This window comes from Sciurus carolinensis, chromosome 16 (assembly GCF_902686445.1).
Source record: "Sciurus carolinensis chromosome 16, mSciCar1.2, whole genome shotgun sequence".
NCBI lineage: Eukaryota > Metazoa > Chordata > Mammalia > Rodentia > Sciuridae > Sciurus > Sciurus carolinensis.
Genome location: NC_062228.1, coordinates 890,112 through 915,203, shown reverse-complemented (window position 1 = coordinate 915,203; position 25,092 = coordinate 890,112). Strand labels below are relative to the sequence as shown.

Here is a 25,092-nt window from a genome sequence, read left to right as displayed (position 1 = left end):
CAGTGCCACCAGGGGAGCAGCAGATTTCTCCTGAGGGTGGCCCAAGGCAGCTCAGACTGCCACATATTATCTGGGTAACAGGGAAACATTGGTGATAATCATCTAACAAAAAAAGTGAGGTGGGGAAGCTGGCCCTGGACTATCTAGGTGCCCCAATGTCACCACAGGCCCCTAGAAGAATCAGATCTGAAGATGTCACCTGCAAGGGCGCAGAGGTCCTGGACCCAGTCAAGCAATGCTGAGACCACCAACCCAAGTCTCACCACAGCAGCAGTGTAGACCAGGGCAGGTGGCAGCCACCTCTGGGAGCTGTGACTTCAGTGCACAGCACTCCCACCTGCCAAAGCCTCATTTGAAGACAGACCCAGAGTGCTGAGCACTGCCCCCCAGGGGCACTGTTCCAGGCTTCCCCCAGTCCAGGTGACAACACAGGATGACTGGCAAAGCTGTTTACTGGTGTGATCTTGCTGCATTGGTAACGACTTGGGGGCCTGGGTGGCTTTGCTCCAGGTTTTGGCACTTCCAGAACCTGCAGGAAGGGCCCCAGGTGGAGACCTGTGGGCACCAGAGGTCACTCAACCAAGGAAGAGATAAAACATTCTAGAAGAGCAGCCACTGGCCCCTGGTGGCCTGTGGAGGTCACTTAAGGCACCCAGGGCAGAATCACTGTCTTGTCCAGCTAAAGATGCCAGGCAGGGGGCAGCCATCCTGGTCACCGTGTCACTCGTACTGCAAGAGGGAGAAGAAGGGGACGGCCCCCAGCTTCTCCCTGCCCTTCAGCGAGGTCAGTTCCACCAGGCTCACGCACTCCAGCACCTCGGCCCGCAGCTGGCCCAGCAGCTCACAGGCAGCACGCATGGTTCCTGGGGATGGGTGGGTGTGGGGTGAGGCCTCCAGCTGTGAGCTGGGCCAGCCCCAGGGGACACAGCACCGAGTCCCCCAGACCCTGTGAGCTGTAAAGGGCTGAGGTGCCACAGCTCCATGCATTCAGTGGGTAGGCACTCCCAACCCACCTGCACCCAGGCACTCTTACCACCAGTGGCCAGCAGGTCGTCCACAACGACCACCTTCTGCCCTGGCTCCAGGGCATCCTTCTGAATTTCCAGCTCAGCCTGTGGATGAGAAGCAGGCAGTGACTGTCCAGAGCTGGGAGCCAGCTAGTGGCCACCTGCCTGTGCTTGGCTCCACCACTCCTGATGTTATCTGGCTGTGTGAGCCTGGGAGCTCTGGGACCCGCCCTGCTCCTCCTCTGGCTACCCCCAGCCTGCCCACCTTCCCATATTCCAGCGCATAGGAGGCAGACACTGTGGGACCTGGCAGCTTTCCACGCTTTCGGATGAGCACACAGCCCAGGCCCAGCTCCTGGGCCAGAGAGGGACCGAACAGGAAGCCTCTGGAGTCTAGGCCTGTCAGGTGAGAAGGTTGTCAGGCAGCAGCCGTGTGGCACGACAGCACGGGGTCCCTCTAGGCCAGGGCTGGAGGGGGCAAGAAGCAGTGACAAGGGGCACCTGGTCTTGTTGGCTGTGCCTAAAGGGCCAATGACACCCATCCCAGGGTCTAGCTGACCCTATAGGCCAAGAACTGTGTTGCCTGGGGAGGTTACCTGGCCTCTGCACAGCTCAGACTGCCTATCACTCCCCAGGGGCAGTGCCTGCAGTGTAGCTTCTTGTTCACAAGAGCAGGGAGTGGCCAGGTTGGCACTTCTCAGGTGGACTGAGCTGTGATGGGGATGTCCCACAGGGCAGCGAGCTAGATGGATGGGACAAGAACCACCAGGAGCACCCTGTTTTCACACCCCGCCCCTCACTGGGGCTCTCCTGGTAACCCCTGGTGGGCACTGAGCTATCCAGGGCCACTTCCAAAGTCCAAGGGTTGGGTCCAGGTCTGGAATACAGTAGGCACTCAACACAAGCTTGTGCAGGGGCAACAAGAGAGGGAGGGTAGCTCAGCCAATCAGGTCCTGGGAGACAATGTGGCAGTCCACATGGCAAGGTTCTAGGGGAGGAAGTACCGCCCCCAACCCAGAGTGGGGCACCACCAGTGGGAGGCCTCCAAGTGGAGCCGCCCAGCCCAGGAGCAGCCGGCGCCAAGGGCTGGGCAGCCCCGTTTTGGGGCTACCAGGTAGGGCTTCCGGTGGCCGGAAGCAGGCCTGGGCTTGAACCCTTGGTGGTGATCCCAAGCCAGTTCCCTCCTCCTGGTGGTTCTCTAAAGAATCCCCAAAGCCCTCCTCCAAGCTCACGCCATACAGTCCTGCCCCTGGGGTGCCTGGCCAACCTCGGGCCACCCCCAGCAGGCATAGCCAGTGGGGTCAGGGGGCAGAGGTCCAACGCAGGCAGACACTGCAGGCTGCAGGAGGAACGGGAAGTCACACCGCCCAGCCCCATTCTCCCATCAAGCGGGGGAGGGAGGCGACAGAAAGGGTAGAGGGATAGAAGGGGGACAGAAGGGTTGGGACAAGGGGATGGGGGCATGGAGGACCGGAAGACGAGGTGAAGCGGCAGAGGGACAGGGAACGGGAACACGGGCGCGGCACCGGGGGACGGTCGTGGATGGGGGACAGGAAGAGGAGCACTGGGTGGGGACGGGCAGGGCAGAGGAGGGCCGCGCCCGGCCACTCGCCTGCGATGTAGTCTATCTTGCCGCCGTGCGTGGTCTTCAGGTGACCGGCCAGGAGGCGGATGGAGGCGCGGAAGGAGTCGGGGTCCTTCAGCAGCGGCGAGATGTCCCTGGGCACAAGAAGAGGCTGGTGACTCGGGCGGACGGGGCGTGCGGCCTGCGGGACCCCCGAGCCGCCCACGCACCCACGCCAGGCACCGAGGGTGGCGCCAACGCTCTGGCTGTGCCGCGCCGCCCGGGCCGCGGACGCACCTGAACAGCACGCCCGGGATGGGGAAGTCGGGGAAGCTGCGGATGCGCCGAGCCACCAGCTGCAGGTCGTGCTCCGCCATGGCCGCGTGCGTACGCCCGGGGGCGAGGGCGGGCCGGGCTCCGCGGGGACCGAGCGGGAGGGCGGGGCCGGGGGCGGAGCCTGGAGCGAGGGCAGAGAGAGCGCGGGGCGGGGGGCGGAGCCTGGAGCGGGGGCAGAGAGGGCGCGGGGCGGGGGGCGGAGCCTGGAGCGGGGGCGGAGCGGGGCCGGACGCGGGCGGGGGCGGGGCCTGGGGCGGGGCGGGGCCGGGCGCCGGGGTGGAGCCTCCTGCAGGAAGTACCGTTTTCTCGTCGGAACCTAGGCGACCGGTTTCCTGATGCGTGCTCTTTTCTTGCACCACCGCACAGATGCTTCCTGCCTCAAGCAGGAGACCCCGAGGCCCGTCAACGGGGCGGGGGTCTCCGAGCTGTGGGAGACGGTGCGCTGGGCGCCCCGGACCCACCTCGGCTTGTCGCGAGGACGCGGCGTGCAGCGGGTGTGGGATGCTTGGCCGGCCTTGCAGAGGCCTTGGGCTGGGACCAGCGAATCGCCCTAGCCAGGGCCCGAGGAGCCGGGTCACCGCCTCAGCGCCTTCCCAGGCCAGATGCCTGAGGCACAGCCTCCCCCAAACGTGGTCTCCTGTAAACCCCAAGTCGACAAAGTTAAAATACGTTTTGTTCCTTTATTATAAGCCTACTTTCTTTGAAACTTCGCAACTTTTACAGTTCGTTTTGGTATGACAGCCAGTGTACAGATGTGAAAACCCACTCGTGGAAGGTGACTCACGGGCCTTGAGACCACGTGCAATGCCTAGGAGGGCAGGCGGCACCCACAGCAGACAGGTTCACGGATGCTGGGACAGAGTCAAGGACACTGCCACCCTCCACAGAAGCAGTGGTGTGGGTACCCCATCTTGGGGTGGAGTGTCTGTCTCCTCCCCATCCCACTCCTGCCCACAGCCTTGTGGGGTGGTGCAGGGAGAGCATCCCAACAGTACTGAAGGGCTCAGCATGGAATCACACTGCTGCCAGCAGTCCTTCAACACCAAGATGGAAACAGACGCAGGAACAGCCAGGAGGCAGCAATGGGCCTATGGCCTCCTTCACAGCCAGCTGGGGCGATGGGCTGCAGGGCCAGGTGGGTGAGGAGCAGCGAGGAATGAACTTTGGAACCAGGTCTCTGGCAGGTGTCTTGCAGGCCCCGCTGCTGGTTGCAGGTGCTGTCTGGCAGTGAGCAGCTGGCAGTTGGCGCTCTTTAATGGGGTGTCCTGAGGTCAGAGACTTCCTGCCCTTGGGCACTTGCAGGGCCTGTGGAGATTCTGGGCCTGGCTGGGATCCAAGCAGGTGCTAATGGGGCCAGGAGCACTTCTCTGGGACAGACTCTGGAGGCCTCAGACACTTCCCTAACTTTTCACAGCCTGGAGGCGCCCAGTTCTATGAAATGAAAATTCAGGAAAACATGGAGTTACTCCAGGCACTTTTGGTCTTGGCTACAGCAAACAGGTTTCAGACACTTGCCCACCCAGGTTGGGTCTCCCAACCCATCCACTGGGCTGCAGTGGGGAGACCACCTACAGCTCCACCTGGTCAAGCTAGCAGCTTGCTGAGCATCATGGGAAGGTGCAGCCTCACTCTGAGGGAGCAGCAGTGACTGGGGCAGGGCTGGTGAACAGCAAGCCAAGTGATGGTGGCCAGGGTGAGGCTGGCTATGGGCAGGGGACATGAGGCATCTACCCATGTCCTGGGCACTGCTTCCAGGTGGAGGAAGCTGGTGCAGGGAAGAAGGCCTCTGGGAGGGGCCGGGGTGCAGACAGGAGTGCCCTGAGGCGCCCCAAGAGGAGCCTTCTTGGAGGAAGCCTGGGCCTGGCCTGCTGTCCTGCCCAGGCTTCAGAATCTGGGTGCCACCGAGTCACAGCCTTTGACACGACTCCCTCGTGGCGTGGGGCACTCAGTGTTCAAGTCCCTGACCCTGTGGTTCCTCAGGCCCCACGCTGGGGGCAGGGTAGAGTGGACAGGGGGCTGTTCCAGCCTCTGAAGGACAGTGGCAGGTATGAGTCTGGACTCAGGGCCAAGGAGGGTCAGGGCTTTGCTTCTCAAGGCTGCTGCGGTGTGTCCTGTGGGCCATGGGACAGGCCCCTGTTCAGTGGCTGTGACAGGCGGCATTGGGACTGATCTCACAGAAACAGGAAATGCCCCTGAGCCCCTCACACAGCTGGCCTGGGATTCAGGGAGCAGAGCCGTGTGGGTAAGCGCTGGAGAAGGCAGGTGCAGAGCACCAGCTCCCCTGGCAGCACACACCGCAGAAGTGGGGCACCCCGCAAGTCTCGCCTGCGGGGGTCCTGGACCCCAGCACCCCTTCTGTACTAAGGTGCCTGGATGCGACTAGCTGCAGCTGCAGCCGTTTCCCCCAGCGCCCAGGAGATGGCAGCAGCAACCTGGCTATGTGCTGCCCACCTCCCTGGCCCTTTGCTCATCAGGAAGCCCACCCACCACGGCCTCTGCACAACTGGAAGGAGGTTGCTTCCTGGGGACAGCCTGACCCTGCAGTCACAGACTGGATGGAAGCAGCATCGCCCCACCGGAGGGCACTGGGGCTCCTGGGGCCCAAAACATGGTGGTCCTCAGGGCCTTGCGCTCTACTGCTGACAGAGGCCAGAATGCCAGGAGCACAGTGCTCCTTCAAAGACAGGGCCCCCAAACCTCCCCATGGTGAGGAACCTCTGCCCAGCTCCGTCTCCAATGAGCCCTCAGAGGGCGGCAGGCCCCCTGGCCCTGGATAAGGCCATTCACCAAGGAGGGTGCTCCTCTGCACTGCCTTGCTCCTGCCCAAAACAACTTCGGGTGCCGAGTCCATCTGGCCAGGCGAGTCCTGGTCATGGCCTTCAGGGGAGTGGAGGTGTCCCTGAAACCCCCAAGCTGGTGCCTGCTGGCTCCAGGGGCTGTGCTTTTGGACCTGGAAGGGTCCTGAATCAGGCCTTTCTCCCGCCAGGAGGAAGGAGGTCTGACAACCTCGGCCTTCTCTGGAGCAGCCCTGGGGCTCAGCTGGCATGGTCAGCAGGCAGGGGAGCCTGGTATGGCCAGGCAAGCAGAGGACTGGCTCCAGAGCTTCCAGGAGAGGTCCCTCAGCCTTGTCATGCAGGGCGTGGCCACTGGAACTCCACTGGACTCCCCATGGGGTCCCCCATGGGGTCAAGGTCCCACCTTCTTGGGAACCTTGTGCTGGGAGGTGGGCACTCCCGGGGCTGCTCACACCCTGCCCCCTGGGGCCCTCAGCACAGCCCAGGGCTTCTCCTGCCACAGCTACAGGTGCTGTGCTTAGGCCTCACTTCCACTGTCCTTAATCCCTTCCTGTGACAATGTCCAGGCCCCTCACAGCCTGGCCTGAGTGGATCCACTTCCTTTGGGGATCTCTGTGGGACCTCCATCCTGGGAAGAGCCCCCTCATGTGACTCATGGGCTACGGCGCCTGACCTCTCCTGTGCTTCAGTGGGCACAGGGCCAGGGGCTGGGACAGCTGGGGCGGGCAGAAGCTGTGGCCCTGCCATGCTTGGCTCAGCAGGAGAAAGGCATGGTGGACTCTGGGGCCTTCTGCCTCCCTGGTCAGTGTCCTTGGGTCCTCTGAGGGTTCAAGCTCATCCTCCACCTACAGAGCCTGTGGGAAGCAGCAGGAGGGCAGTTTCCAACTGCAGCCCCATTGCCTCCAGTGGAGTGGCCACTCTGCTCCCTAGATGGCACCTTGAACACCTGTGGCCCTTAGGCACTGGGTTCCAGAACATGCTGCAGCCCAAGATGACTGTGTCCAGGGCGCTGGTGTGCCAGTGCAGGCCATGGCTGGCCCTGGGTTCTGCCCAGGTGCAGTGATGGGTCCGGCAAGGACGAATTACTTACCATGACTGCCTGGTTGCACACATTGAGCTGGGGCTGTCCAGGGATCAGGGCCTCCTGGTGCTGCTGGACAGCTGGAGTGATCCTGCCAAGGACATCCTGGTACTCCGCACTGCCGAAGCTGGAGATGAGATGTTTTTATTGGCAGCATCTGGGGCTGGTCAGTTCCTGGGCTCCTGGCTGGCACTCAGGAAGGCCCACAGCTATTCTATGAGGGAGAGAGCCAGGAGGGGCTGGGGCTAACCAGTTCTGAGCTGGTCAACAGAGGTGGGCATGCCAAGGACAAGAGCCAGTGGTCAGTGTGGGCTATGGCCCTGGACTGCCAACCTGGCCTCTCTGGAGAGGTGGTGGAAAGGCTCTCTGGGGACCGAAGCTCTCTGTGCCAGGACATCTGCAATACAATGCACACTTGTGGCCAGCAGAGGCAGTGGACTAGAGGCTGGGAGAGCAGAGGTGGGGAGAGGCCAGGGAGGGAAGGTGGCCCCACCTAGGAGGGATTGAGGGGTCTCTAGAGGGGCTGCACTCCTGGGTGCTCCGGTGGCCTTCTGCAATGGAAGGGCAGAGTGCTGGCCCTTGCCTTGGGTTGGATATGGTGAGCATTTTCTAGGCAGCCTGGGGCCCCTGGTCCTGACTCACCTGAGCGGGTACCTCTCCCCGGGGTCTCGTCCCAGGTGGAAAATCAAGGGCAGCTTCGTGTGCTCTTCCTGGGTGTGGGTGGTGACTCCTGAGACGTTCTGCCCAGGACAGAAGTCGATGCCCTTCGAGGAGGCAGGAGGGAGCATGGGTGCCTCAGAAAGCCCTGCCCGCCCTGCTCTGTTCCTGGCTCTCTCCAAGACTCAGGGTCCATGTTCCAGGAGGCCCTGGCAGGTGGGCAAAGGCCAAGTGTGTCATCTGAGGCCTCGGGCGGAGCTGCCTGCCAGCCTGTCTCGTGTGCCTCCCTAGGTGTTCCTGTACTCTGTGGGTACAAGTCTTGAGATGTGGGGCCAACCTTCTTTCTTTTTAAGGCACTGGGGATTGAGCCCGGGTGCTCTGCCCCTGAGCTGCATCCCCAGCCCTCTGCCTTATTTTATTCTGAGGCAGGGTCTTGCTAAATTGCTGTGATCCTGCTGCCTCAGCCTCCTGCGTTGCTGGGATCACAGGCGTGTGCCTCTGCACCCCATCTCCCGTCTTGACTGCTGCCACTGTATGGAGAAGTGCTCCTTCCAACACCCCTGTGCGTCCAGGAGGAGAGGCGGCCTCTGGTAGATTAAAGTTAGGATGAAGAGTCACTGGACGGGTGAGGAGGAAGGACTGTGCCCAGAAGCCAAGAGACCACAGACACAGGGGCAGAAGCTGAAGCCGAGGGGCTTCGTGACCACACAGGTGAATGCTGGGGAAAGAGCCCAGAGGCCACACAGGTGGACCTGGGGCCTGGGGCCCCGGGTCCACCAGATGGACCTGGGGTTGACTGTCTCCACTTCTGTCTATGACCTGGGCAGACTTCCCACTGAGCATCCTCAGACGCTCTTTGCGTGAGGCTCACTGGCCTGCTCCAGGGGCCGTGGGGTCAGTGGTGGAGCTGGGGGCTGACCTGCTGAAGTGTGGCTCAGGGCCACGGGTGCCCGCTGCAGTACACCCGCGAACAACCAGCTCCCAGCCGCTGGGCCTGCCCCTGGGGACTGCCAGGCAGGGACCCTGCCAGCCGGCCACTGACGAGATGTGAACTCTGTGTTTCCTGCTCCGGCAGAGGAAGGAAGGCAAGCTGACAAACGCTCCTCCCTCCCAGGGGCTTGTCCCGAGCCATCGAAGGGACGGGTGTGGCTGAGCAGCGAAGCCCTGCCAGGTGCCCTGCATGGGCCTCTCCCAGGTGCAAACAGCTTCGATCCGCCCGACCATGCGGCGTGGGCTCTGCCTTCCTGGATGGAGCCCCATCCCGACATACCTCCACACCTTTATTCATATTTCTCACTAAGTGGCTTGTGATCCTCCTGCCTCAGCCTCCCAGTTGCTGAGATTACAGGTATGGGTCACCCGGTTGCCCCATCCCCTCTGTACATCAGCCTGGCAGAAGCCCAGCTGGGACTTGGGACCCTGCACAGGGAGGCCAAAGGACAGATCAGCCACTGTGTTCCCAGGCTACAAGGCAGGGGCCAGGGAGGGATCCTGCAAGCCTGAGGGACTTCCTTTCTCCTGCGTCTGGACCACCCAGACTCTTGAGCCAACAACAGGGATCCCAGAGAGGGCTGGGGAGAGCTCAGGGGTCCTCTGTGAAAGGCAGAGGGAGACCCCATCTCTGGGGGTCCTGGCTCCCTCCCTCAAGGGCTCTTCTGTGGCATCTCTTAGCCACTTGACCAGGTGCAGCTCCAGGGGTCCAAGGGAAACCGGGCAGGTGTCTTTGGGGCACCGGCTTCCTCTTAGGGCCTGGTGGGGCATGGCCAGTGTTCAGGACAGCCCTCAGGGATGTCCCTGACATGCAACCTGAAGGAAGGAGGTGGGGCAGGGCAGTGTGGGGTGGGGCCAGCAGGACCAGCAAGGGCCTAGGACACTGTCCTGGGTGCCCACGTGTGCACAGGAGGCACTCACGTCCCACCAGCAGCTCCCAGGGCACCTCTGCGCCACCCACCCGGCCTGAGCCAGGAGCTTGCGATGTGCACCCCAGTTGGCTCACAGTGTTCTAGTACTCAGACTGTTCATTGACTTGATTTCCTTCCCAATTAAGGCAAATGATCGAGGCTGCCAAGTCTCTAAAGACCCCAAGGAGCCCGAGCTGGAGGAGGCAGGACCAGCCAGCCGCCAGAGGGAAGGCCCTGGGAGGCCCCAGCGGGGTGGAGGGGTAGTGTGAGCCCAGAGCCTGAACGTATGGCATTTCCCCCTGACTCCGGCTGGCACCCTGATGCAGACCCCACAGCCCTATTCCCTGGGCTGGCCAGGCCACTCCGCCACCTGGTCTGGGGCGGGGGGAGGCTCAGATGCTGGCAGGATGCCTTAGCCTGGGCTGTGCCTGCTCTGAAGGCCTCTTGCGAAGGACAGGACCCCCTGTGGTTGTGGCGAGGCCTGAGGGTCTCTGCAGAACACCACCTGCAGCCCCTAGTGCTTCTGGGCATCCTATAAACATGCATCCCCGGTACCCAGTCCTCAATAGCCACCCAGGTCTGAGCGGGTGTCCTCCCGAGGCTGCTTCCCACCTCAGCAGCCTTGACGGTGGCTCAGAGATGGGTAGAGGTTTTCCAACTGTGGCCCGCTTGCTGGGCCCTGCACCCTGAGCCCCATACCTGTTTAAACTCCTCCCAGGAGTTAGTCCAAGTCCAGAAGTGGGCCTTGTATAGGCCGAGAGTGAGCGCCATCAGCGTGTTGCCACGGTAATAGAATATTGGCCTGTGGGGTGGGAGGGTAAGGATTACCACCAGGTCCCCACGCGGGCTCCTGGCAGGGTGAGCAGTGAGCTCCTCATGTCTCCAAGCCAGACCCAGCTGACAGTCCAGAGATGACGGTGCTGAGATCAGACTGCACATGGAAGAAGGGTGGGCTGGGTGCTGCTGGGCATAGAGGCTTGGTGTAAGGAGGCCTTGGGTCCAGCCCCAGCTCCCCAGGAGAACAGACAGGCCATGAGGCTGTGGGCCTCGCCCCCGGGGCACGTCCCTCCTATTCTGGGCCCTTGTGGGGCAAAGGGAGGCCAGCCCACACCGTGAGGTAGCAGTGAATGGCCTCTCCTGGGGCCAGAGGACCTGGAGAAGAGAGCAGCCCAGGGTGTGGAGCTGGGGTGTCTGGCCCTCTCTCCTAGGCATGAGCAAGCTCCTGGGTTGGGTTTCAAGAGGGAAAAAAATAAGAACTTTTGAAGAAACAAAAGAGCAAGCCCCTCCTAGGCCTCCCCAAACCAGACGCTGCGCAGCAAGCTCTCGGTGGTTCCAGGCCTGCTGGGCGTTGGGCTTCCCAGAGCTCACAGCCCTTCGGAGAGCCCAGGGATGAGGTGGACTCTGGCACACAGGCTCGAGTTTGGGGGCTGGCAACTGGGCTGAGGTGCTCTCCTCCCCACAAGAAGCACTGTGGTGGCCGTCACAGTGACTGGCCTGCAGGTGGGGACAAGGCTCCTGAGAACCTGGGCCTCCCTGCCCCGAGTCCTGGGGGCCCTGCCCCACACGCAGCCCCGGGGTCCCTGGTCAGGAGCTCCCTGCCTCCCCATGCTTCTGGCCCTCAGTAGAGGCTGACAGTGTGCTGGATGAGGAAGCTCTGCGGGGTTAGGCTGTGTGTCCAGCACCAACCTGTCCACCAGCTGGCCCTGCAGGATGGCGGGCAGGAGGTTGAGGCCGTCAACAGTTCTGTCATGGGGCACCTTCAGGCCTGCAAGGGACAGGCTGGTGGAGAACAGGTCCATGATGCTGCCCAGCTGATGGCTCACCTGAAGTGAACATGGCGGTCACTTGGAACCTCTGCCCTGCCCAGGAGGCGGCGGGGTCTGGAGATGTGCTTGGGTGCTCACAGCCCCCACGGGGTCGGACTGAGCCCAGTCATGGAGCCTGTGGGTGGCCGATGGGACACAGGCCTGGAGCCAGACGGGAGAACTGCCTGAGCTCCTCCAGGGAATGATGGCCAGGGGTCCACCTGGGGCCCAGCTGTCCTGAGACAAATGGTGGCACTTCACACGTGACACCTGCAGCTGGGGTGAGTTCTGCAATCTAGGTGGGCTGTAGGTGGGAACGGCCCCTGGAGACACTGCAGAGGACAGCGAGGGACCAGAGCTGGCCTTCTGGCATGCCCGTGAGCAGACAGCTGCAGGAGGGGCAGTGCCCACTGGGCCCCCCTGAGGCGCCTCTGTAGATAAGCTGGACCCTGTGGGCAGCATGCTGACTGGTCTCTGGCTACACCAAGGGCCCGATCACCAACAAGCAGCAGTGACCAGCAGTGAGCCTCAGGGCTCTGCCTCACTGGGCCTGCTCGTGTCCTCCACTGGCTGCCCAATCCTCAGTAACCCTGTGCATGTGCTGGGGACAGGCTGCAAGCTCATCTCTGATCCTAACCTCTGTGACCGGGGGCGCAGGCAGGTCAGTGGGAAAAATGGTGGGGGTGAGCACCACCCCTGGACAGCACACCATGGAGTCAGCTAAGCAGGACTTAGCACCACTGTTGGCCAGGGCTCAGCCAGGTCCGCCTAGTCAGCGCGGCCCTCGCCTGGCCCTGCTCAGCAGAGCCCGATGGAGACATGGCCTAGCTGTGGCAGGGACACACTCGATGGGAGAAGCCTGTGGCCGTGCTGTCTGGGGTCCGCCCTGCACAGGGCAGTGGGGAACGCAAGGCCACGTTTGGTCCAGAAGCCCTCTGGAGTGCTGCAGGGGAGCACAGCCTCCCGCTGGGTGTCCTCCCAGCCCCTTACCTCTGGGTTTTCATATTTTTCAAGGATAGGAAAAAAAGGAGGGAAGAGGGATAGAAAGACATCTTCATCTTCACCATCTCAGAACAACAGGTGTTCGCTGCCTGGCTAGGGGGCAGGAAGGGAGTGGTCTGGGGTCCTCCATCAGCATGAGCAGCGCTGTGCAAAGACCGAGGTCGAGGGAAGATCGAGGGAAGGCTGAGGAGGCTGGCCAGCAGGACAGGCCTGGAGGCTGTGCTGAGCCCCTGGGCTCCATCTGGATCAAAGGCTGCAGCAGCGGCAACGGGAAGCTGGGCAGGTGCTGCTGGACCAATGTTGGGGGTCCGGACAGATAGACCTCCGCCAGCACAGCACACAGGTCTGTCCCTGTCAAACTCAGCTCCAGCTTGTGCCCCGTGGGAAACGGGAGAGAGGAGGAGGGTACTGGCTCGGCAAGGTGCTCTTCTCTCCACAGGGCTCAAGGTGGATTCCAGATACCAAACCTGGGCTCTTTCTACTGGCTAGGAAGGGCCGTGGGAGTGGATGCCCTGAGTCCACGGGACAGCAGCAGGTGGGCAGGGTCGGGGCACGAGGGCAGCCCGCCTTGCCTTCCCAGGTGTGCCTCAGCAAGGTTGGGCTGGACGTGTGCGGGGACCCGGGCTCCTTATTAGCGCAGGGCTGCGGTAGCCTGTCTCGGCCTCTTGCCTCTCCCACTCCCCTGGAAGGCATGACTGCTGGCCAAGTGCTCCCCCTGACCACACAAGGCCCAGAAGTGTTGCAGTCGGGGGTGCAGCCCAGCACCTCTTGCGTGGCAGGATGCTGTGACCTGCTGGCCACACGGATCCCACCCAGCAAAGCAGTGCAGCGGCCACATCTGCCCTTCAGAGAGAGCCGGTCAGTTGACAGGCGCATGCAGCTGCCGCCTCAGTGAGCCTGGGGTCCTTCAGTGGGTGGGGCCTGGCGACCTGGAGGTCCTGGTCAGAGGGTTCTGAGGACCAGAGCCCAGCTGGGCTTAGAGGCCATGCACTTGGGGCAGGTGCCACCCCAGCCCCACCTGCTGCTGGGGACACAGGGGGACTGTCCTAGGCATGGTGGGTAGGACGCCTGCAGGCTACTCCCAGCTCTGAGAGTGTGTGGGGCAGACACAGTGTGGTGGGCAGGAGGATGGCCCAGGGACACCATGTCCCAGTCCCTGCCACCTGTGCACCTGGCCTCACACACCACACCCTGGGACGGGAACACCACACATCAGCTGACCTGGACGGAGAGATGGCCCTGGGCTGTCTGCACAGGCCCAGTGGGGCCACAGAGTGCTGCAGTGGGGCAGCGGGGGCCTCCAGAGCAGCTGGCCTGCAAACTGAACTCAGCCAGAGTGGGACCCAACCCTAAACCAAGGGTTGGGGGTGCCGCCCAGGCCTGAGGCCTGTCCAAAGCGTGGGAGACTCACGCCTCCCAGGCCACCGTCCCCAAAGTGGGTCCTCAACCGATGAGTGACCTAGGGCTCAAGGGTGGACGTTCTTCAGGCCAGGCTGGGATGTAGCAGGATGCACCCCTTGTTCTGTGCCCCACAGACAGACTTCAGGTGCCACCGCAGGCTGCCGCTGCCCCGCGAGCATGTCCACAGGACACGGGCCTTGGGGTGATGTGGCTTAATGGGTTTCACAAACCTAGCTCCACGTGCCCGCTCCAGAGGTCCCCGCACCTCCAGCACAGCAGGACACCTGCCACCCAGGACTGCCACAGGGCTGGGCCCAGAAGGGTCCTCCCCACCATGGGCACCGACAGCCTCCCAAGTCCCGTGGGAGACACTGACTTACCTGGCCTGCAGGGACGTGCCCAGGCCACCACGCGATCGCAGGCACCCTCATCCCACCTTCAAATGTGGTCTGCTTCCCACACAAAAAGGGGCCATTACTGCCACCTGGGGAGAAAGCCATCAGCCTTCAGGCCCCTGGACCAAGCCCAGCACTCAGCTTCACTGCCTGTGCTGGCTCCTGTCCTGAGGTGTGGAGTCCTGGAAACCCATCATGGAGACAGGACCAGGCAAGGTCGGCTCTAAGCACAGGATCGCACCCACCAGGCAACGGCCTAGAACGCCCCAGTGACAGGTGTCCGGAGAGAGGAGTCCCTGCCCCAATGAGGAGCCATTGCTCAGCAGGGGAGGTGCCAGTGCTCAGCCTGCGGTCAGCAACGCGGACTCTTCAGGCAGAGCCAGGAAACACTCCCCAGGCAGAGGTCGCTGGGTTCAGAGGCCTCTGCTCAGCCTCAGGTGCTAAGTTCGCAGGCTCCCCGTGGGTCTGGGGCGAGCCCCGCTGTCCTGACGGAGGGCAGGTAGGTGCGGGGGTGTTCCCACTAGCCCCAGACAGAGCTGAGGCAGGAGGCCTGCTCCGTGACCAGGGGCGCTGCTTGCTGGACTCCGGCTTCAGCCGCTCCCTGGGCCCTCAGGCTGAGTGGGGTCTGCACACAGGGACAAGAGCTGCCTCTGCCACCACAGCCACCACGCACGCACTGGAGTGGCCAATGGCCAACATCCCACTTCCCTCTGTCTGGGAGTCCCTTCCTGGAGCCGGCCCTCGGCCCTCCATGTGGGCGGTGTGCAGCAGCTGGCCCGGGACCCTGCTGGCAGGAACCAGGCCTCACTCCTCTCCCTGTACAGGGAGGGCCTGCCTGAGAGCCACACGCCAGCCCCCAGGCGCCGCTGCTCTGCCCCCTGCGGCTCTCCCTGGGCTTACGCTGGCCGTGCTGGGTTCCTGCCACTTGAAACCAGGGCCTAGCGGGGAAGGTGAGCATTCTAAGAGGGCACAGCCTGAACTGCCCGAGGGCAGAGAGGAGGCTGGGTGCTGAAGACCCTGGGGTTGGCAGAGCCCCTTCTTGATGGGCCCGTGTTCCTCAGCACCCTGACACTCGGCCGTGCCCACCTGCAAACCTGCTGCTGCCTGGGTTGCTGGGAGGGGCCTCCCCAGACCGTCCTCCCCCGACCGTCCTCCCCCTGTGATATTCTGCCTCTGCCTCCTCAGCAAGACCAAATTCACCAACACCTCCGACTAGCCCTGGGCAGGAAAGGCCACCACCACCTGCCTGGAGGCTCCCTGACCAGGGAAGCCCCTTCTGCTCTGCTGGAGGCCAGACGGTGGACTCTGACGTGTGAGTCGTTTGGGCCCATTCACTGGGCAGCCAGGAGGACAAGGACCAGCACCCGCCTTGTTCGGGAGCAGAAACGAGGGCAGCGCCGTTATCTGACGTGAAGAAGACGAAGGTGTTCTCCGTGAGGCTCAGGTCCCGCAGCAGCCTCAGGATTCTTCCCACGCTGTCGTCGACCTCGCGGACAGCATCCCCATAGCTGTGGAGCAGAGGCAGCTTGTCAGGCAGCCAGGGTGTAGGCACGACTTAGCACCTAACACTGCAGCTTCAGAGGAACCCCTGGAGCAGAAGGCCCAAGTCCAGGTGGCGCATCACAGACAGAGCCAGCTGCCTCTGCGGGGTCTTCCCCCAGTCAGGGCTTTCTGAGCACAGGTCCCTGAGGTAATTCAGCACGGCCAACGTCCCCTGGGGTCTATGTTTCCCTGATAGGGACTCACCGCCCTCGCTGGCTGGTACCCAAGAAAGGCCTGGAGGCATAGACAGGCGCGTGGGTGGCATCGATGGCCCAGTAGAGGAAGAATGGGCGCTGCCTGGCCTGCTGTCTCCTGATGAAATCCAGGGCTTCCTGTGGGGAGACTGTATATTCTCCTCTGTCCACTGCCCCTGTGGCCTGTCCAGCCCAACCCAGCTCCTCACCTGTAAGTAGATCTGGGTGAGGTTGGCTTCTCCAGTCTTCAGGTTAATTGGAAATTCTTCATAAAATCTGAAAACAATCCAGCCCCAGATAGAAATCAGGGTTTGGCCCAGAACATGTGCTTGTCTCTGAGGTCAGCTGTGGTCATGGCCTTGTTTAGAAGGTGGGAATGTTCCAATTGTGGAACAAATCCAGCTGGAAGCTCGCACTGCCCAGGACAGTTCTTCTGGCCCAGGATGGAGCAGGGCAGAGCTGAGGCCAGGGGCTGGGTGGGAGAGCCCCAGGGGGGATATGTTTATGGGGGGAAGATGGTGGTCGCCCAGCTCTGGACACCTGCACACTGCACACCGCAGGGCTGGTGAATGCTGTGGCTTGAGAATCATGGCCCAATAAAGCTGCCACTTTTAAACAGGCCATGGGTGCCTCAGCTCTTTGGTCCATGATCCATAAGAAAGAAACAAAATTCAAGAAAGATAAGGGCCCTGATCCAAGCACTGCGGGTGGAGCTGCCCCGGGGTTCCTCCCCCTGACTTCCACTCCCACGTTTCCCTGTGGCTTACAAATGAGGGCTCAACCAGCATTTCCCTGCATGCCCAGCGTCTAGACTGCAGCGATGGGTCAGGCTGCATCAGGGGCTGCCTGAGGTCCTGCAAACACCCTGCTGGGGCAGGCATCTGATTCACAGTGGCCCAAAGGGATTGAGGACCTTGGAAAGGCCAGATGTGCCCCAGGTGTGAGTCTCACGAGACCCTGGGTGCACAGGATGCAGCACTGGCCAGCAGGTGGGCAGCTGCAGAGGCCAAGGGAGGAGTGCTGGGCACCCCGACAGCAGAGCAAGGCTGGGAGTGAGGAGGGACCCCTTACCTGCCGACCATCTCCCAGTCCCTGTACACGGGGATGTTGGGCTTGGCCCTGTTGTCAAATGGTCCAAAGTGACAGTTGGGGGATCCAAACCACTCGTCAAATCCGTGCTTCAGCGGGTGGAACTCGGGCCTGTGGCCCAGATGCCTATAGGAGCAGGAACCGACACTTCAGGGCCACCTGGCACGCCCCCCAGACAGCACCCAGGGGCCTGGAGACCACCCTCCCCTGCAGCAGAGCACGGGTCACGTGCAGAGTGTGTGGGCACAGCCGAGGGGGCTGCATGGGAGGCTCGGTGGGGGCTGGGTGTCCGCGGGATGCTGGGAGCGCTGAAGGAGAGCTCCCCCAGCTGCACGCAGCCTCGGGACCCAGTGCCCTCCCAGGTCTCCAGGCCCCTTGGCTCTCTCTCGCCCTGAGCCCTGAGGAATGCTCCCGGAGCCGGGTCCCGAGGGCCAGGTCCCTCCTCAAGACTTCCAGTCCTCAGGGCCTGGCTAGTCTCTGAACAGCAAGCGTCTCTTCTCCCAGCTAAGGGAAACCTGCAGGCTGCCTCGCATGCCTGGCACCCTGGGCGTGAACTGATGCCAGAGGGGTTTCGGGAAGATGTGCAAAAGCCACTAAGACCAGGCTCCCCTCTGAGGGGAGGAGGCTGGTACGATGGCACCCCAGCCCCATACACCCTCTTCACTTCTGGGGGCACCTAATCTTGTTCCCTCTTACCAGCAGCTGACGGAAGGCTGCCGAGAGGTGTGGGCACTCGGCTCCAGCTCCCAGTCAAGTGGGCCAGTGGCCGCAAGTGGTGCTTGAGCAAGGCCGTCGGCCCTGCAAGGAACCCAGCTCCCACCTGGTCTTCAAAACCGTGTCAGAGCAGTGACTCCCAGGGCTGGCTTTGAGCCACGGCCAGGTCCAGCCAGGGCAGCCTGATGGCAGGAGAGTCCTCTTCCAAGAGTCCTGGGACAGTCCCTGTGGAGGCCGTTCCTGACCACTCTCGGGAACCCTGCACTCCAGTCGTGCAGTGCTCACTGGGTCACTCCGTGGGCAGGGTTGCAGGGGCAGTGGGCTGGAGGACCAGGGGCAGCAGGCTGGCTGCTTTCCCAGGATGGTGGCCTAGCTCTGGCTGCTGCCCCTTCTCTCCTTCCTGGCAGGCACCTGTGCTGCTTTGACCTCCAGACCCTGAGCTGCGGCCTGTGCTGTGTCCCGTGTGTCTCCCGTGACAACCTGTCCTTCCTGAGCATTGCTGGGCAGGTGGCTGCCCGCATCACATCTGTCAGCACGAAGGCCTTTGTTTGGGGGGTCAAGCCACAGTCCTGCTTGGACACAGCTGCAATGGTGACGGTCAGCTGTGGGCCAGCAGGAGAGCCGGAGCAGGGTGCTGCAGCGAACAGGGCACGTGCCCCAGCCCCACTTGCTTTGTGTGGCTATGAGCAGATCATGCAGTCTCTCTGCAGGAGTCCAGGCCTGGTCAGCCCTGAGGGCTTGGTCAGGCAGACACTATTCAGATCCTTGGCACTGATGTCCAGATGAAGGACTTCAGGATGGTCCTGGCCATGGCCCACAATAACCCTCAGGCTGGCAGTGGGGCCTGCTGGGGTCAGGACCCCTCACTGAGGAACAGCTGCAGGACCTGCCCCAGGTCTCCTAGACCTTGTGCTGCCCCCACCCCACTGGCCTGTTGCCCACCGTGCCCATGTCCCAAGTCAGAGCACAGCTGCTTCTCTGGCCCTGCCTGGCACCTCTGCTCCGAGACACCTCTCAGGCAGCCCCATGCAGATCCTCCTGTTCTGCTCCAGCTGCCCCAAGTGTGCCAGTGAATGGAAGGCTTTGCATCAGGGCAGAGCCACCAGGCTAGGCACAGAGTGCTGGTCACCACTGGGCTTGTCACCAGGGCCATGGGATCCTCCTTGGCCCTCAAGGCCTGGGCTCTGCCATGACTCCCCCGGGCCTTCCTTGTACCTGCTCAGGGACTGCAGGCAATGAGGGGCCCTGCCCTGCCTGTGAGAGGACCTGGGTCCGAGTGCCCACTCAGCTCTACTCCTCCGCCGTGCCTGCCCGTCTTCAGAGTGACAGCGCTCCTCGTCAGCCTTTGAGTGCCTGGATTTTCCAACCATTACATTCTGATCTCAGCAGATTCCACATTCCTATGACCAACATGCTCAGAGAAGAGTCCCCAGGGGAGCCCACAAGAAGGGCCCCAGGCAGCAGAGAAGTCACAGAGGCAGACAACTGGGGGCGGCCTCCTGAAGAACAGGGGCCTGTGGCTACAGCATGGGAAGGGCTACTACAGGCCAGGGCCCATGGGACCTCCAACTTTACACTTGAGAGTCTCCAGGGAGCAAAGGAGATAAAAGTTTCCTGTGCTTGAAACAGGACACGGTGTAGCAATGAGTTCCACTACATCGCATCCTTCCCTGCTGCTGACTTGCTGGTGCCTGCCTCACCCACACCCTGTGTGTGCAATCGTGTGGCTCCTTTATGGCAGGAGGCCCCACAGGAGCAGAGGTGAAAGCACGGTGGGCGGTGGTAGGGGCTGAGACTGTGTCCTGGGGTGATGTGCCCGCTTGCCCACAGAGTCCAACCCCATGAAGTGGCTCTGCAAGGCTGTGTCCCAGCCTCTGGCCTGAACTGAGATCCTACCAGCACACCAGGGAAACCACCCTGGGGCCACGCCCAGCTTTTAGAAGCACCTGGTGGAACTCTAAGTGCACTGAGGACTCAGGGTTCCCAGAGGCCCCTTGTTTGTAAGGGTCTGAGTGGGGCCGTGCAGCGCGGACTCGGCGGGGTGCCTGGGACTCACCACTTGACTCACCACTTGCCCACGATCTTGCTGGTGTAGCCGGCTTCCCTCAGGAGCTCAGGTAGGAGGAACTCAGAGTCGGGGATGCCGCCCACGACCTCCTGGGGTGTGTAGGCTGGAGGGGCAGCGATGTGTGTGAGCACGGAGTTCAGGGGTCTCACCCACCCCTATGGACCCACACAGTGGCCCCTCGGGATCGACAGCGGAGGCGCGGCCAGGTGCTTTCCAGGATTCCCCCAGGCACACCCAAGCACCATGGCCAGGGTGGGATGGTGGCAACGGCCCCAGTGTCCTCCCAGGCATGCTGCCCCCACTGCTCTGCTCGCCCAGCTGGGACCCCCACTCTCCACAGGCTGCACCCTATCCTTCCTATGCTCTCTTCAGGGCCCTCTGAAATCCCATCTCATCTGTGAGGCCGTCCCAGAGAACCCATCCAAGCTCTCAAGTACTTTCCAGAATATTCCCTGCCGTGACCTGAGACCCCTGGCCTCCCCAGGTCTCTGTGGGTGCAGGGTTTGCTGCCAAAGTGGAGCAGGAGCTCCTGGAGGGAGGGCATGCCCACTCTGCAGTCAGGTAGTGTCCCAGGAGCAGGATGGGTGGCAGGAGGGGCACTGGGCAGGGTATGGGGTGCCCTGCTCAGCCCCAGCCTGGTGAGGTCTGCACAGGGGAGGAGGCCCGGCTCTGCGGGGCCTGTGCAAGGTCCTGAGCTGCGAGTGCTGCCCCGTCTAGCCACTGCTTTTGGTGGAAGTGCTGGAATCTGGCTTAAAGAGACTTCAGAACCAAATGAGGCATCTGACCCTGGGTAGTTTGTGCCCCTCTGCAGAACTAAGGCACAGGGGGCAGGGCCAAACAACATCCTGCCTGGATCTTATTCTGGCCCTCGGCATCCCTGCCTGAGGCCCGAACACAGCCCCCTCTCTGGGTGGGGCACCCCTGGAGGGGGGCATACCGTTCCGGGCGTGCGCATTGGTGGTGTAGAAGCCGTTGCGAATGGGCAGCCGTCCTGTGAGCAGGGCTGCCCTGGCTGCAGGGAGGTGGTGAGAACGGTGGTGAGAACAGCCTGCAGGATCCTGGGCCGGCTCCACAGTGCCTCCTGCTGTGCAGCTCCTGCCAGTACACCTGGCCCACTGTCCAACAACCTGCCCAGCCTCTGCATCTCCTGGGTGTGGGCGCAACGCCCTGCTGACAGGCAAAGGCAGGACCTTGGGCCTGCAGCTGAACTGTCCCCACGACCCTCTGGGACGGTCACTGGGCCGCCTCTGCACCAGGCCCACCCCCAGGTGCTGACCCTTTGCCCCCATATTGCACTCCATAGGTCCGAGCTCTGCACCCGCCTGTCCAGCAGGAGTGAACCTCCACAGGGAGAAGGGCACAGTCCTACTGCCTCCCCCCTGCACCTTATACCCCGTGAGCAGGAAGCACCCAGATAGCTCTTGTGGCCCTTCCCTGGCAGGGGCCACCTTGACTCTGGGAGATAGAGGATAGCAGCAGCTTCCAGGGCTGGACATTGACTTTGAAGGTCCTGGACAGTCCCTAAGCCCACGGGCAGCCTCTGAAGGCTCAGTGCCCCATGCTCCTAGCACTGTGCAGAGCCAGGGCTGGAAGGAGGTGGGATATGCTGGGCCCTGCGGCACCCCATTGCTGGGCCAGGAGCCCAGGCAGACTTACATGGTGAGCACAGAGGGTTGGCAGAATAGAAGTTTGGGAAAAGCATCCCTTCCGCAGCCATCCGGTCCAAATTTGGAGTCTCTCTGGAAGGTTCTCCGTACACCCCCAGGTCGCCCCACCCCATCTGCACGGAAGAACACAGACGTGGAATGAACCCCTCCTGCTAGTGCCGTTTCTGTCATGGGGGAGTGAGTGTCTTGGGCCTCCCTCACCTCCAGCAAAGCCCATGCCAAACACCAGCAGCCTGGGCAGGGTCTAGCTGGGCCTTGCTGGCTATCGCCTCCATTTCTGTTTGACCTTCACTTGGGGAAGGTGTGTACATGTCTGCTTCCCAGGACTGACGCGGACTTCTGTATACCATCAGGGAGTAGTGGCCATCAGAAGGTCCTGAGGGACTCGGTCCGGGTCCATGGAGGCACCCTTTCCCCGGCAGGTACCAAGGTTCTGGATGCCCAGGAGGAAGGTGGATCTTCCACACAAATGAGGGTATCTTACACACAGCTCAGGCACAGGAAGCCGTTCTTACCAGGGGACAGTGGGAATGCCTCAAATTCCAGTTCCAAGATGCCAGCCCAGGGCAACCTCTGTGCCAGGGGTCTTCCTGAGGACAGGGGCCCCAGGCAGTCAACCTTTCTGCTCAGCACCTGTTCCTCATCTGGTATCAGCTTTCTTAGCTATGAACATGAGGTGTCCCAGCAGTGTCCTCCGCCTGCCATGAGTTCAAAGGACCCAATGACTGTCCGCGTCCCTTAGGAGTGGAAGCTGGCCACAACACAGGCGATGGCCTCTCTTGCCTGGGGTCACTTTCCCCAGCGGGAACATTAGGCTTTAGGAAGTGTGGCTGCACATCTTCCTGGCTGCCGTGGCCACGGTGAAGGCAAGCAGGCATGTGCTTCCCTCGCTAAATGTGCGTGGAAGGGCCTGAGCGTGCAGGAGGGCTCTGCAGGCTCTGGGTTAGGGCGGCTGTTCCAGGAGAATTCTGTGGTGAAGGCGCTTGCCTCCAACTCTAGCTTCTGCCGCAGCTGTGGGCTTTTCTTGATCCTACCTTGCAAACCCAACAGGGACAAGAGCTTTCTGACTCTTGGGAGGCAGCGTGGTCTGTGGGTAGACGGGGAGGCGCGTCTTTGCTCCTCGCAGCACTCTGGGCCCTGCCCAGACCGAGAATGTGTCAGGCCTAAGTTCCCTGAGCTCACTCATCAAGCCCGCCCTCATGTACCGGAGTCTGAGGACACCGAGGGGGGACCAAACAGATGCCCCCAGACCAGGCAGGGCAGGGTGCCTCCAGACGGGTGAAGGGCTATAGGCTGTACCCCATCCTGGCCCAACCCCTGCAGGGAGTGTGCGGTTTTTTGGCAGGCCAGCATGATTAGCAGGGGAGTGGACCTTGCAGTACCCAGCTGGGGGGCAGCCCCTTTTCTGGAACACTGTCCTCACAGATGGAAGGGGTAGTCCTAGCATCACACTCCCTCAGCCACAGATGACTGGGCCAGGGAGAAATGGAGTCGCAGGCAGCCAGCCCACGGTCATGGTCCCTTCACCAGAGACAAGCTCACCCTCCGATGGTGCCAGGCCTGGGGCTGGGAGGTCAGCCAGGTCATCCTGCAGTGAGCCAGACTCTTGCTACCGCCGGTTACAGGTTCAGACACAAACCTGACAGGCAGCTGGTCTGCAGAGGGAGGAGGGTGTGTGGAGAAGCGAAAGGGGAGGCTGGGGCTTCAGAGGAGAGAGCAGCAAACCCCTGTGCTGCCCGAGGCTGCACCTTTCAGCTGTCATGTCGGGGCCTGTTGTTTTCACTTGCCAGTACCCCTGCCCCTTCTGGCTGCTGCCCTGTGGTGTTATCTGGTTAGGTAGACCAGATGAAATCAGCCAGTCTCCCCTTCCAGGATTAGACTCTGGGCCCCAGCTGGACAGGTCAGCATAGGCCCCTCCTGCAGTATGCTTAGCTCAGGTTATGACCCATGTCAGGATGATAGGACTCCTGGGTACAGGAGTCTCAAGAGATCTCTGACTGAGGGTGGGGGAACCTGGCATGGCCTGGGCTCTTGTGGGGCCATCCCAGGGCCATCCCAGGGCCAGCTCAGAGACAACAGAGGTATGTGAGGGTGGAGACTGGATCCCACCTGCCTGGAGTCAGGGTAACTTGGTCTGTCTAGTTAGGAGAGCCAGGGACTTCCCATTTTCTGCTTAAATCGCTTTGTTTCCTGTCATTTTGCATGAAAAAGTTCTTGAGTTTCAGTCTTTTTGATGCATCTCAATTAGCCAGGACAGAAAGATAGATATCCTTCAGACCTATTTGAATTTGCACCACCAAGGAATCCAAACCACAAGAAGAGCCTATAGGAAAGGGCCTCTGGGCACAGCAGGGGCCCTCCTGCCCCAGCCCTAGGGAGCCCAGACAGGGAGAAGTGGACAGTGCCCAGTACAACTCTCTTAGGTGCTGGTCACACTCCACCACCTCAAACTTCCCTGCTCTAAAACAGTGCTGCCCCATAGCAATCACACTGTGAGCCCATGTGTGGTTTTATATTTTCTAGACACAGCAGAACAGCATGCAGGTGAAACAAAGGCTAGCACCACATTTCACATAACCCAGCAGAGCTAAATGCCAACATTTCAACAAGTCATCAGTACGAAAAGTTATCAATGAACTCCCAGGAGGGCACATGACTTCTCACACCCTGTCATCCTGGAAAGGAAAGGCATACAGCAGAAAGACCGAGCCCTCCCCCCACCTCCCCAGAGTTAGCTCCTCCAAAAGAGACCATGCAGCTAACCTTGAGAGGACTCAAACTTTGGAAAGACTGAACAACAGAGCGGAAATTGCTTCTCAGATTGTGGTGCTGTGCATGACTAAGCAAAGCCTGCTGAAGCCACCAGGAGCTCGAAAGAAGGGGGCTCAGTGCCACACCCGTGGAGACCTCTGGGTAGGAGGATTATAGGTGTATCTTATCTTTTCAGGCATATATGAGGGTCATTAACTTTTTGTAGTAGATAACTAGTAATTTAATAATTATCAAGTGTGATATTTTATGCCAAGTCTGTGAAATCCAAATATACCTCACACACAAGCCACTCCTCAGTTCCCACCAGCCACAACTTCCCAACACCAGGGTGTGGCCGGGGGGTCACTGTGCCCATCAGCACAGCACAGGACAGGTGGAAAAGTTGAAGCTCTCTGCTGGCAACCCTTGGGAACTGACAGGTGCCCAGACATGCCCAACTGTCCTGAACTGAATGAGAACTCGGTCATCACATCCAGTGGGTGCCATCCCAGGACAACCAGGCCCACCCCAAGGGGAGCAGGCTGAAACCCAAGCCTAGGCGAGTGGAAGTTAAGCTCCCCCTCGACCTGTGTCTCCAGGTCACTCCGCGACTCCGGGTTCCTCGGATAAGTGCCCCAAAGGACCGAGGTGCCCAGGGCTGGGCGGCCAGCGCGGGGGACCGAGGCCGTGGCAGCCGCTGGGGGCGACACTCCTCCCTCCCAGCTCTCCTCGCCGGACCCTGGCCAGATGCTGGAGGCCGCGGCGCGCGTCCAGATGAGATGGGCGGCTGCGCAGGGCCACGCGCCGCGACTTGAGGACCGGGTCCGGGAACGAGCCCGCCCGGCAGCCCGCCGCCCGCCGCCCCGCGCTCGCACTCACGTCGTCCATGAGCAGCAGTAGGATGTTGGGGGGCTGCCGAGCGCCGGCGGCCGCGACCCCCGCAGTGCTCAACACCAGTAGCAGCCGCCACCCCCTCGTCGCCACGGCAACCGCCGCCATGACAACTACCGGGGCGCCGCGGGAACCCTGCCGGCGGGGAGAACCTAGGAAGACCCGCGCCCCTTCCGGCCCGACTGGGCCGGCTGAGTGACGGGACGGGGGCGGGGCCCGCGCGGCCGCGTGA

At 61.8% G+C, this 25,092-nt stretch overlaps 2 protein-coding genes and 1 long non-coding RNA gene across 6 annotated transcripts; 1 reads left to right on the top strand and 2 right to left on the bottom strand.

Annotated features, from left to right (window-relative positions):
- Nucleotides 1-434: 434 nt before the first annotated feature.
- Aprt (adenine phosphoribosyltransferase) lies at nt 435-3,005 on the bottom strand. Its single transcript, XM_047527792.1, has 5 exons — nt 2,869-3,005; nt 2,620-2,726; nt 1,273-1,406; nt 1,034-1,112; nt 435-863 (listed from the first exon to the last, which is right to left on the bottom strand). The coding sequence occupies exons 1-5, from the start codon at nt 2,946-2,948 to the stop codon at nt 721-723; spliced, it is 543 nt and encodes a 180-aa protein (XP_047383748.1). The 5' UTR covers nt 2,949-3,005; the 3' UTR covers nt 435-720.
- Nucleotides 2,265-3,590, top strand: LOC124966497 (uncharacterized). The gene is made up of 3 exons (XR_007105360.1): nt 2,265-2,420; nt 2,660-2,954; nt 3,274-3,590. It is a non-coding gene; the product is annotated as an uncharacterized LOC124966497 (long non-coding RNA).
- On the bottom strand, nt 3,580-25,067 carry Galns (galactosamine (N-acetyl)-6-sulfatase). Of its 4 annotated transcripts, XM_047527785.1 has the most exons (14): nt 24,849-25,067; nt 21,208-21,331; nt 20,489-20,563; nt 19,552-19,654; nt 16,752-16,895; nt 15,890-15,956; nt 15,691-15,818; nt 15,313-15,452; nt 13,930-14,033; nt 11,028-11,164; nt 10,041-10,143; nt 7,426-7,547; nt 6,793-6,910; nt 3,580-4,338 (listed from the first exon to the last, which is right to left on the bottom strand). In XM_047527785.1, the coding sequence occupies exons 1-14, from the start codon at nt 24,966-24,968 to the stop codon at nt 4,252-4,254; spliced, it is 1,572 nt and encodes a 523-aa protein (XP_047383741.1). In that variant the 5' UTR covers nt 24,969-25,067; the 3' UTR covers nt 3,580-4,251. The 4 variants fall into 4 exon arrangements, with proteins under 4 accessions (XP_047383741.1, XP_047383745.1, XP_047383742.1 ...); XM_047527786.1 differs by lacking the exon at nt 3,580-4,338 and having other exon boundaries at nt 6,863-6,997; XM_047527787.1 differs by lacking the exons at nt 3,580-4,338; nt 6,793-6,910; nt 7,426-7,547 and adding an exon at nt 7,558-8,027.
- Nucleotides 25,068-25,092: the final 25 nt, after the last annotated feature.